Raw genomic sequence first — 12,271 nt, 5'->3', positions numbered from 1 at the left:
ATGCTCTTCTACACTCCTCACTGAACCAGGGTTGGTCCCCTGGCTAACAAGGAATTTACATGAGGAGGAAACTACAATGAGGCATTCAACTTCCTTGGTATCATTTCTCTCCAACAATTTTTTTCCAAAAAGCAATTTTAATTATAGTGTGTCCATGGATCTCAATCTCAATAATGAGGCAGACATGCTAGCATAGTTTAAGACTTGTAAACATATTGCATCTGCTCCATATCACTGAAGATTGTTCTTTGACATCTTTCCTCCCAATCCACATAGTTGTTGCTAAGGTACACTTTTCAAAACCAACATGTTACTTTCTCTTCTTATGATAATGAATAAATTATTCATTATTTGCCTTGTCCCACACCACAAAGTCTCATTTGGAATTGCTGTCTACTTTGCTGGACTTTTCTCCAATATACTAATGAACAATAATAACTAAGTTCCAGGTGCAAGGCATCAGCTAAATTACCTGTTCGTAGCAAGATTCTGTCCTATTAAAGTATTTTCATTAGAATAAGTTGTTTACTTAACTTCATAAAGTATATAATTCCCTTAAATGAAAATTATATAGAAAACCATAAAGTAAAAATTACGACACAGAGACATAATCCCTAGAATAACTGGACGAAGAGGAAGCAATGGTTCTCTTTGTGGGCGACGTTACCATGTAGAATTCTTCACATAATAGCTGAAGCTGGATTTGAGCACTAAACAAAGGATTTTGCTGGAATAACCTGGTAATGGCATTTAAATGAAGCCCGGTCCACTCCAGTTGCATAAGCCATGGACAGACAGGTCAGTTCAGATGTATGATGTTTAGATATGCAGCTTCCTGTTGTAAAGAAATAGGTTGGAACAGCCAGACAAGCATTCATCACAAATATAAACATTTTTTGCAAAAAATCCTAATCGCTGAGCACTTCATTAGCCCAATGCCACCTTTTATCTCTAGTGTCACAGGATTTAAGTATAAGAGTAAAGATGTCTTTCTGCAATTATATAGGGCCCTGGTGAGCCCACACCTGGAGTATTGTGTTCAGGTTTGGTCTCCTTACCCAAGGGAGGATATACTTCATGCAACAAAGGTTCACCAAACTGATTCCTGGAATGGGGGGGAATGTCCTATGAGGAGAGATTGAGTAGACTAGCCCTATATTCTCTAGAGTTTAGAAGAATGAGGTGATCTCATAGAAACATACACAATTCTTACAGGGCTTGACAGGGTAGATGCAGGGAGGGTGTTTCCTCTGGCTGGGGAGTCGAGAACCAGGGGTCACAGTCTCAGAATAAAGGGTTGGCCATTTAGGATTGAGATGAGGAGAAATTTCTTCATTCAGAGAGTTGTGAATCTTTGGAATTCCCTATCCAAAAGGGCTGTGGAAGCTCATGAGTATATGGAAGACAGAGATCAATATATTTTTGGATATTAAGGGAATCAAGGGATATAGGGATAGTGCAGGAAAGTGGAGTTGAGGTAGAAGATCAGCCATGATCTTATTGAATGGCTGAGCAGGCTCGAGGAGCTAAATGGCCTACTCCTGCTCCTATTTCTTATGTTCTTATGTAGTAAGGAGGGGTAAAAGTTTCATCAAGAGATATCAATTAACCTCCAAAGGATAGGAAACACCTGTAAAGTCTCATCTGAATCTTCATGTATACAGTGAATCCTCAACCCAATACTGCTCTTAATGCTTAAAATGCTAGCCACAGCAGATGAAAACGGTATGGAATTAATAGTAACAAGTTATGGATAAAATGTCTTTCAGTGTTTGATCAAAATTATACTGACAGAGAAAATAATCTAAACAGAACACACCCATGCTCAGCATTGCACCACGTCAGCACTGACAGGCTCACTAACATGATCATCATTATATCCTCGGCGCAAATTCCGTGAGAGCAGCTGATCAGGGGAACACACGAGGAAATTCCCGGCAGATTACTGCATTTAATTTTCTATTGGCTGTTCATTTACATTTGAAACCCCTTTTTAAATGCATTTTCTTTCCTCTAACCAAGGCAGCATTCAGGCCGCCTGCTCCAAGGCCTTCACTGCTGGGAAATGAACAAGAGTGTCTTCGTTGACTTGTCTTCCAATTTTCCTTCCCTCCCTGAGCCTCTCCAGCAGGCGGAGGGCAGTATGGAGAAAATACACTTTGGGGGTTGACTAATGCACACCACCTTCAAGCTGCACCATTACATGCCAAAAATCTTAAACCATTATTTTAATTAACTGATGGTATCCACAAGGTAAAGTACTTACATCAACTACTTGACAGAGAGCCTGTGACAGTTCTTCAAAATCAATCAACTGCTTTTTCCCAGGGTCCTGCTTCTTCTTTGGAATATATTTGAACTCCTTGTTCTCTCTGTGCTTCACTCGTAGTTTCTGACCATTCATATAGTGCTGTGCGATAGACAGCACTTTTTCTACTTCCTCAGTACTTCCCATCTCTATAATTGCATAGAGGCCCTGCAGATGGTAATACAATAAATTACACAAAGGTTTCATAAATAAAAAGTAGCTTCATAGTGACCTCACATGGAAGCCATTAATAAGTTATATTCAAAGCAGTAAATTGTTCTATTTCTAACCAATCGCAAATTTCTTAAGTAGGCAACGATCAGATCATGTGCTGCATCAGAACAAAGGTAAGGTTACCAATAAAGTTCCCTTTAGTGCCTAACTGGGCTTCAGGAACAGGTAAAAGCACAAACTAGGGATCAAACAAGACCTTCCTCACTTGCATAGCTTAATTACTCACTAAATGGGTTGCCAGCCCTCCCTGATTTCCCGGTCGGCTCCTGGAATGGGGTATGGATTTCTAGGGCTTTGCTGCTGAAGATCTTTACACTTTAAATTTCCTGCCACAGCACTGACGTCACTGTCCCAGAGAGCTGTGACCAGCTGGTGTCCCAAGAACAATCGAGAGTCCAGTGGGGGCACTCGGGAGTCAGGAATGGAATGGAATGGAATGGGGGAGGGTGATCAGGCGGGGATCATAGAGTCCGGGATGGAAGATCGGGGAATGGGGGGTTTTGGGATCAGGTGGAGAGTGAGGTATTGGGGTCCAGAGGGATGGGGACTCGAATGGGGAGGGCAAGAGAGAGTGAGACTGAGGAATGGGATGGGCATGGGGCCCAGCATTTCCTGCAGAGCCAGGAGCAGCAAAGTGGTGACTGGGAGCAGCACCAAGAGAGAAACAGCCAGTAAAGTGGTGAGTGAAACCTGGAAGCTTTACTGTGGGTAAACAGTGAAAGATTTTTTTCACTGGTGGATGAATGGGAAACAAGGATTCTCACAGGAAGAATCAAGAGGGAAGGGAGAAGAAAGGATCTTGCCCTGTGGTCTATTAGATCATCACGGGCCAGTCCACACTGCGATATGTGTGTGTACTAGGTCCGTGAAGCAGAGCTGGTCTCCAGTCGTCTTGGGTAATCCTTGCCACTGGACCAAGACCTAGCTCTGTCAAGCCCGTGTGGTGGCTGGTGTGCAACGGCCACCACACGTTAAAAAAATCCACGCACAGGCATCTTCCACCCTTCAACATGTAGTTCGGGACCTGGAATATTAGGTCCTTCAGTGAAACACCTGTGAACTCATCCCTTTTTGGCGTGGAAGCAAGTCATCCTCGCTTCGAGGGACTGCCTATGATGATGATTAGACAATGGGATGCTTCACCACTAGTGTCTATAAGGTAGAGATTAGAACATCTTTAAAATGGAATGGGATAAATATTTGAAAAGGAGGAATAGAAAATGATCTGGAGAGAAAGCCCTCCTGTAATGTCATTTCTATCCTTCTATGAAAATTCTCCTTGATGGAGTAAGAGATCAGGGAGTAGTTTAGAAATGTTGGCGCTGAGCTGCGTTTAGGATGACATGCCCCAAACACAGCCCACTGCCCTGTGTGCGCGCTCTCAGTTTTGATGTGTGAAGTCCAAGTACAGATTGGCTCTGACTGAGGCTCCCAGTTCAGAGTTGTCACCTTCACATAGAGTCCAAACCAGAGTCCAAGGAGATAGTGAGAAAGATTAAAAATAGCTTGTGCAGTGCAGGGGGATTCTAGCAGTGGTTTCAGGGTGAATATCAGCGGGTTATAGGATTACTACTAGTTACATGTGGAATATTGAGGCGTTACACCTATTGCTACCAGTTACAATTGGCTGTCCGTGAGTTATTTTATTATTGGTGATGAGGCAAATCTGAGTGTTGTTATTATTATTAGTTATCAGCACAATTGTGGTGAGTTAATATTAGTGGAATCAAAGTTCTTCCAACCTCTGGTTACCCCTCGTCGAATCCCTCCCTCTTCGCCTACTCGGGAATAGCACACCCTAGTTCTCAGACTTACTCTCATCATCTACTAGCACAAAATCATAAGCAAAAATATTCAACTACAGGAACCCAACTTTTATAAGGTAAATGCAATAACATTCACAAATGTTGTGTGATCAAAGGCCATGTGGCCATAATGTCACGTGATTTAACCCCCCCCCCCCCAAAAATGCCTCCAACCATAGTGGGTCACCCTACTCAGTGGCTTAACCAGCTGACGCAGTAGAGAGCCTGCAGCTGAGCTTTGTTTATCTGACTTCACTAAATTTAAGATGCTTCCAGCGGCAAACAATAGCCAAGCTATCCACTTCTTTTCATTTATTTGCAGCTATAAGCCAGGCATGAGCGTTTCAATGTAACTTATAGACACGTTTGCTTTTAGAGACTCTCAATAAAGTTATGTAACTAGAGCACACTCTAGTGGCAGAAAACTGGTATTGGCACTTTCCAATTTGCTTCAAAGATTCTATCGCATTATTTTCTCTCGATTTTTAATCTGCTGCACAGTTATCAGATCTAATTTCGGATCGTAATGAACTCATCTGGGTTGGGACTTACTTTGTCTTTGTCCATTATCACACTTGCAACTACGCCAAAGTTCTGAAAGTAATCGGTGATCTCCAGGTTGGACGTGCCTTTGGGGAAACCACTCACAAACACGCTCTTCTCTTGCTGGGACTTCCTGGTCGTTCTCACACTCAGAAGTTTTTGATGTTTCTTTCCTTTAAGGTGATCATTTAAAGTGGGACCTAGAAACATAAAAGTGCATGCACTATAAATAGAGAGCAATCGCCTATGCCCTGCTTTGCCAGAGTATATGTAAAACAAAATTAGACAAATCTATATTTGGGTATAGTTACTTTTTGCTTTAAAGACATTTTCTAACAAAGCATCGGAGTTCTGCAATTCAGCAGTCACCCCAGAGCAGTTTTTTTTTTAAAGGGGGAATCTGTAGAACTTTACTGCACAGAAACAGGCCATTCGGCCCATCAATTGTGTGTTGTTGCTTTTCTCCATGAGTTATGGAAAGGGACAATGAACAATCAAAGGGAAGATACGCAACTGGTAGAGGGCTAATTTCAGTGAGCTGAAGAGGGATCTGGCCAGGTAGATTAGAGACATAGATTGTCAGGTCAAACATTAAATGGGCAATTGGAGGCCTTCAAAGAGGAGATAATTTGGGTACAGACTAGACACATTGCTCGAGCTCCCTGGCTGACTCAAGATATAGATTAAAATGAAACAGAAAAAAGGAGGCGAATGGTAACTATCAGATTCATAATACAGTAGAGAATCAAGCAGAATACAGAAAGTTCAGAGGAGAACTCAAAAAGGAAATAAGAGGGGGAAAGAGAATGTACGAGAAGAGAAAACATAAAAGGGAACACTAAAGTCTTTTATAAACATATAAAATGATAGTCAACGGGTGAGGCTGATTAGGGACTAAAAAGGAGATCTTCTTGTGGAGGCAGAGGGCATGGCTGAAGTAGTAAATGAGTACTTTGTTTCTGTCTTCACAAAAGAGGATGCTGCCAATATCACAGTAAAGGAGGAGGTAGCAGATACATTGGATAATATAAAAATAAATAATGAGTTTGGCATTGCTCAAAGTAGAGAAGACAACAGCTCCATGCAGAGGCTTTGGCCACAATCTTTCAATCCTTCTTGGATATGGAAGTCATGCCAGAGGATTGGAGGATTGTAAATGTTACACCCCTGTTCGAGAAAGGGATAAACTCGGTGACTACAGGCCAGTCAGGCAAATGACGGTGATGAGAAAACTTCCAGAGACAATAATCCCAAATATAATTAATTCCTGCTTGAAAAAACATGGGTTAATGACAGCCAGCACGAATTTGTTAAAGGCAAATCATATCTGTCAAACTTGATTGAGTTCTTTGATGAAGTAACCAAGATGGTTGATGAGGGTAGGGCGGTTGATGTGTGTATATGGACTTTTAAAAGGCATTTGAGAAAGAAAGATAGACAGGCAGACATTTATATTATGCCTTTCACAAACTCAGGACGTTGCAAATTGCTTTACAGACAATTAAGTACTTTTGAAGTGTAGTCAGTTATAATGTAGGAAACGCGGCAGCCAATTGCACACAGCAAACTCCCACAGGCACGTTTGGCTTGATGACTTCCCTCTGCAATGTATGATTCCATGAGACACCTCATCAAATCCCACTCTTCTGTGTGCACCCATACCCTTTAATATTCTTCTTTTTCAAACAGCTAGTTCCCTTTTAAAAGAATTTTTAGACTTTGTTTCACCAAACTATAAATCTGATTTATGTAATTTAAATATTTTATCTAGTTCACAGCTGGAAGCCAGAGAGAAATTGGGCCAAGTGGTTTCATCTCCTCAGCAACATCTTAGTGCAGAGTACAGATGTACCATTACTGAATAGAACAGTACTCCTCAGTCTATTCCCACTGAAACGAGTAATGCTGAAGAACATGCATACAACTAAATGGTGAGTGGGTATGTGTATGCAATATATATCCTCCATTTTAATTGAATTTCAAGATTTTCATTCTCCTAACAAGTTCATGACAATAGTCATTAGCAGTTATTTGAACATGTACAACAATTTTTAATCCTTTATATCACTTCAGTTAAGTGTCTCTTTAATCTTCTGTCCAGAAGATCTTGTACAACAGCCTTTAATATTACATTTTTTTCTGTTTGGTGAACTTTAAGCTGTTTCTCGGATAGGAAGAATAGAAAAGGACTGAGTTATTTTACTGTAACAACTCCGCTAGATTTTTTTGGAGTAACGGGTTCTAATCACAGGTCTTGCAATGCAATACATCAGAGTTGCCATCAGGGAAATTGTAAGTACAAGAGACCACAAATCCACTGTGGATTTTTGTTTCATTTTTTTTTTAAGGTGAGATACATCACAGATGTTATATTCCAGGTTTCAAACCAGTACCTGCAAAGGATAGTTGGCAGTCCCAACTTTTTTGGTACTTTAATACCTGATGCATTTTTCCAAGCGACAAAAGGAGCTGTACACAGTTAATGTGAGAACAGATTGCATGTAAGCTCGCACTCTCGGTTTGCAAAGCTTTCCAATGGGCCACCTGTAATCTTTCCACAGAAAAAAAACTGGCATCGTGTGGATCTGCAAGTGTGAAGGAGAAACACTGCCTCCTAGAGGCGACTCGTACTTTTTTGCTCCCTTCACACACACGTTTAACATCAGTGTAAAAGTCCAAACCCCTTCACCATCAATGCTGAGCTAAAGTATAGATGAGGTGGCACGGTCCAAACCGATTCCAAGCCAAGCCTAATGAAATGACCTCCTGCAGAGGCCAGGCTCGGGCTGTAGTTACACTGCGACTCAAACGGCTTCACATCAGTGTGAAGACTTCAGGCTGACCCATTCCCAACAGCACCGTAAACCCGGGCCAGCGCAACGATAACTGGCTCCAACTTAGTTCCCACTAACAGTGATTTGCCACTGTGTCAACCAGTGGCTCAGTTGGTGACACTCTCACCTCGCAGTCAGAAGATTAGGGGTTTAATTCCCACTCCAATGACTTGAGCAGAAAATTCTAGGCTGGCACTCCAGTGCAGTATCTGGTGAGTGTTGCACTGTCGGTGGTGCCGCCGTCTGCTCTCTCAGCATAATGTGAGGTTATCCACTTTGATAGGAAGAATAGAAAAGCAAAATATTATTTAAAGGGAGAGAGACTACAGAATGCTGTGGTACAGAGGAATCTGGGTGCCCTCGTACATGAAACACAAAAAGTTAGCTTGCAGGTACAGCAATTAGGAAGGCAAATGGAACATTGGTCTTTATTGCAAGGGGGATGGGGTATAAAAGTAGGGAAATCTTGCTACAACTGGGATTGGGATTACGGAGACGTGGCTCCAGGATGATCAGGGCTGGGAACTCAACATCCAGGGGTATTCAACATTCAGGAATGATAGAATAAAAGGAAAAGGAGGTGGGGTAGCATTGCTGGTTAAATAGGAGATTAATGCAACAGTTTAGGAAAGACATTAGCTTGGATGATGTGGAATCTATATGGGTAGAGCTGCAGAACACTAAAGGGCAAAAATCGTTAGTGGGAGTTGTGTACAGACCTCCAAACAGTAGTAGTGATGTTGGGGAGGGCATCAAACAGGAAATTAGGAGTGCATGCAATAAAGGTGCAGCAGTTATAATGGGTGACTTTAATATGCACATAGATTGGGCCAGCCAAACTGGAAGCAATACGATGGAGGAGAATTTCCTGGAGTGCATAAGGGATGGTTTTCTAGACCAATATGTCGAGGAACCAACTAGGGGGGAGGCCATCTTAGACTGGGTGTTGTGTAATGAGAGAGGATTAATTAGCAATCTCATTGTGCGAGGCCCCTTGAGGAAGAGTGACCATAATATGGTGGAATTCTGCATTAGGATGGAGAATGAAACAGTTAATTCAGAGACCATGGTCCAGAACTTAAAGAAGGGTAACTTTGAAGGTATGAGGCATGAATTGGCTAAGATAGATTGGCTAATGATACTTAAGGGGTTGACTGTGGATGGGCAATGGCAGACATTTGGAGACCGCATGGATGAATTACAACAATTGTACATTCCTGTCTGGCGTAAAAATAAAAAAGGGAAGGTGGCTCAACCGTGGCTATCTAGGGAAATCAGGGATAGTATTAAAGCCAAGGAAATGGCATACAAATTGGCCAGAAATAGCAGCGAACCTGGGGACTGGGAGAAATTTAGAACTCAGCAGAGGAGGACAAAGGGTTTGATTAGGGAAGGGAAAATGGAGTACGAGAAGAAGCTTGCAGGGAACATTAAGGCGGATTGCAAAAGTTTCTATAGGTATGTAAAGAGAAAAAGGTTAGTAAAGACAAACGTAGGTCCCCTGCAGTCAGAATCAGGGGAAGTCATAACGGGGAACAAAGAAATGGCAGACCAACTGAACAAGTACTTTGGTTCAGTATTCACTAAGGAGGACACAAACAACCTTCCGGATATAAAAGTGGTCAGAGGGTCTAGTAAGGAGGAGGAACTGAGGGAAATCTTTATTAGTCGGGAAATTGTGTTGGGGAAATTGATGGGATTGAAGGCAGATAAATCCCCAGGGCCTGATGGACTGCATCCCAGAGTACTTAAGGAGGTGGCCTTGGAAATAGCGGATGCATTGACAGTCATTTTCCAACATTCCATTGACTCTGGATCAGTTCCTATCGAGTGGAGGGTAGCCAATGTAACCCCACTTTTTAAAAAAGGAGGGAGAGAAAGCAGGGAATTATAGACCGGTCAGCCTAACCTCAGTAGTGGGTAAAATGATGGAATCAATTATTAAGGATGTCATAGCAGCACATTTGGAAAATGGTGACATGATAGGTCCAAGTCAGCATGGATTTGTGAAAGGGAGATCATGCTTGACAAATCTTCTGGAATTTTTTGAGGATGTTTCCAATAAAGTGGACAAAGGAGTACCAGTTGATGTGATATATTTGGACTTTCAGAAGGCTTTCGACAAGGTCCCACACAGGAGATTAATGTGCAAAGTTAAAGCACATGGGATTGGGGGTAGTGTGCTGACGTGGATTGAGAACTGGTTGTCAGACAGGAAGCAAAGAGTAGGAGTAAATGGGTACTTTTCGGAATGGCAGGCAGTGACTAGTGAGGTACCGCAGGGTTCTGTGCTGGGGCCCCAGTTGTTTACATTGTACATTAATGATTTAGACGAGGGGATTAAATGTAGTATCTCCAAATTTGCGGATGACACTAAGTTGGGTGGCAGTGTGAGCTGCGAGGAGGATGCTATGAGGCTGCAGAGTGACTTGGATAGGTTAGGTGAGTGGGCAAATGCGTGGCAGATGAAGTATAATGTGGATAAATGTGAGGTTATCCACTTTGGTGCTAAAAACAGAGAGACAGACTATGAGATTAGGAAAAGGGAAGGTGCAACGAGACCTGGGTGTCATGGTACATCAGTCATTGAAGGTTGGCATGCAGGTACAGCAGGCGGTTAAGAAAGCAAATGGCATGTTGGCCTTCATAGCGAGGAGATTTGAATACAGGGGCAGGGAGGTGTTGCTACAGTTGTACAGGGCCTTGGTGAGGCCACACCTGGAGTATTGTGTACAGTTTTGGTCTCCTAACTTGAGGAAGGACATTCTTGCTATTGAGGGAGTGCAGCGAAGATTCACCAGACTGATTCCTGGGATGGTGGGACTGACCTATCAAGAAAGACTGGATCAACTGGGCTTGTATTCACTGGAGTTCAGAAGAGTGAGAGGGGACCTCATAAAATTCTGACGGGTTTGGACAGGTTGGATGCAGGAAGAATGTTCCCAATGTTGGGGAAGTCCAGAACCAGAGGTCACAGTCTAAGGATAAGGGGTAAGCCATTTAGGACCGAGATAAGGAGAAACTTCTTCACCCAGAGAGTGGTGAACCTGTGGAATTCTCTACCACAGAAAGTAGTTGAGGCCAATTCACTAAATATATTCAAAAGGGAGTTATATGAAGTCCTTAGTACTCAGGGGATCAAGGGGTATGGCGTGAAAGTAGGAAGGGGGTACTGAAGTTGCATGTTCAGCCATGAACTCATTGAATGGCGGTGCAGGCTAGAAGGGCTGAATGGCCTGCTCCTGCACCTATTTTCTATGTTTCTATGTTAACTGTACAGGGCATTGGTGAGTCCACACCTAGGGTACTGCATATAGTTTTGGTCTCCTTATTTAAGGAGGGATATACTTGCATTGGAGGCAGTTCAGAGAAAGTTCACTCGGTTGATTCCTGGGAGGAAGGGGTTGTCCGACGAGGAAAGGTTGAGCACGTTGGGCATGTACTCACGAAAGTTTAGAAGAATGAGAGGTGATCTTATTGAAACATGAAAATTCTGAGGGGGCTGGACAGGGTAGCTGCAGAATGTTTCCACTCGTAGGGGGCATAGTTTCAGAATAAGGAGTTGCCCATTTAAGACGGAGTTGAGGAGTAATTTCTTCACTGAGGGTCGTGAATCTTTGAAATTCTCTACCTCAGGAGCTGTGGCGGCCGAGTCATTGAATATATTTAAGGCGGAGGTAGACAGATTCTTGAACTATAGGAGGGTCGAGGGTTATGGGGAACCGGCAGGAAAGTAGAGTTGAGGCCAAGTTCCAATCAGCCATGATCTTATTGAATGGCAGAGCAGACTCAAGGGGTTGAGTGGCCTACTCCTATTTCTTATGTTATGTTTACAGGTCGATGTAAAAGATCCCATGGCACTATTTCAAAGAGGAGCAGGGGAATTATCCCCAGTGTGCTGGTTAATATTTATCCCTCAATCACGCATCACAAAACCAGATAATCTGGTCATTAGCACATTGCTGTTTGTGGGAGCTTGCTGTGCACAAATTGGTTGCCACATTTCCCACATGACAACAGTGGCTACACTTTAGAAAGTTCTTCTTGGCTGCAGAAGCGCTTTGGGACGTCCGGGTTGATTGATGGGGAGGGGGACTCGGGAAAGGCGCTCTATAAATCCAAGTCTTTCTTTCCGGGAGGTTTTGCTGAGGTCTGGGCCCGTGTTGGAAGTTCCAGCCTCGGCGCCACTTACTGTTCGGGACCCGGACATCGCACAGCGAGCAGCGGTAACCGCCGCGCACCAGCGGCTCGATGTCCGTCTCGCTCATGCTGCCGCTCCGAAAGAGATTTGTCTTTTTTCTTGTTTGTTTTAAATCCGGCGGGCGGGCGGTCGGCGGCGGGCGGGGGGCGGGGGCTGTTCAAACCCTTCCCGCACCGCTGCGTGTCACCGTCTGCTCCCTCCCCGGCGCCCGAGGGTCCGGACAAACGTTCCCCCCTCCCCTCTCCTCTCCCTGTCCCCTCGGTGGCTCCTGTCGCTCTCCCTGCACCGCTCCCGGTCAGTCCCTCAGTGCCTGCAGCACTGCGGGGGCTGGCAATCCGTGCAGAGA

General features: G+C 43.6%; 1 protein-coding gene across 2 annotated transcripts in view; it reads right to left on the bottom strand.

Annotated features, from left to right (window-relative positions):
- The window catches only part of tut1 (terminal uridylyl transferase 1, U6 snRNA-specific), a 37,158-nt gene extending 25,102 nt beyond the window's left edge, over window positions 1-12,056 (bottom strand). For both annotated transcript variants that reach the window (XM_070864422.1, XM_070864423.1), the window contains exons 1-3: window positions 11,917-12,056; window positions 4,900-5,090; window positions 2,267-2,476 (exon numbers count right to left, since the gene is read on the bottom strand). In XM_070864422.1, the coding sequence (XP_070720523.1) occupies window positions 2,267-2,476; window positions 4,900-5,090; window positions 11,917-11,992 (477 nt within the window). In that variant the 5' untranslated portion in view covers window positions 11,993-12,056. The remainder of the gene's footprint in view (window positions 1-2,266; window positions 2,477-4,899; window positions 5,091-11,916) is intronic.
- Between the last annotated feature and the right edge of the window lie 215 nt (window positions 12,057-12,271).

Source organism: Pristiophorus japonicus, chromosome 21 (assembly GCF_044704955.1).
Source record: "Pristiophorus japonicus isolate sPriJap1 chromosome 21, sPriJap1.hap1, whole genome shotgun sequence".
Classification (NCBI taxonomy): Eukaryota; Metazoa; Chordata; class Chondrichthyes; family Pristiophoridae; genus Pristiophorus; species Pristiophorus japonicus.
This window is presented reverse-complemented; position numbering and strand designations above follow the sequence as displayed.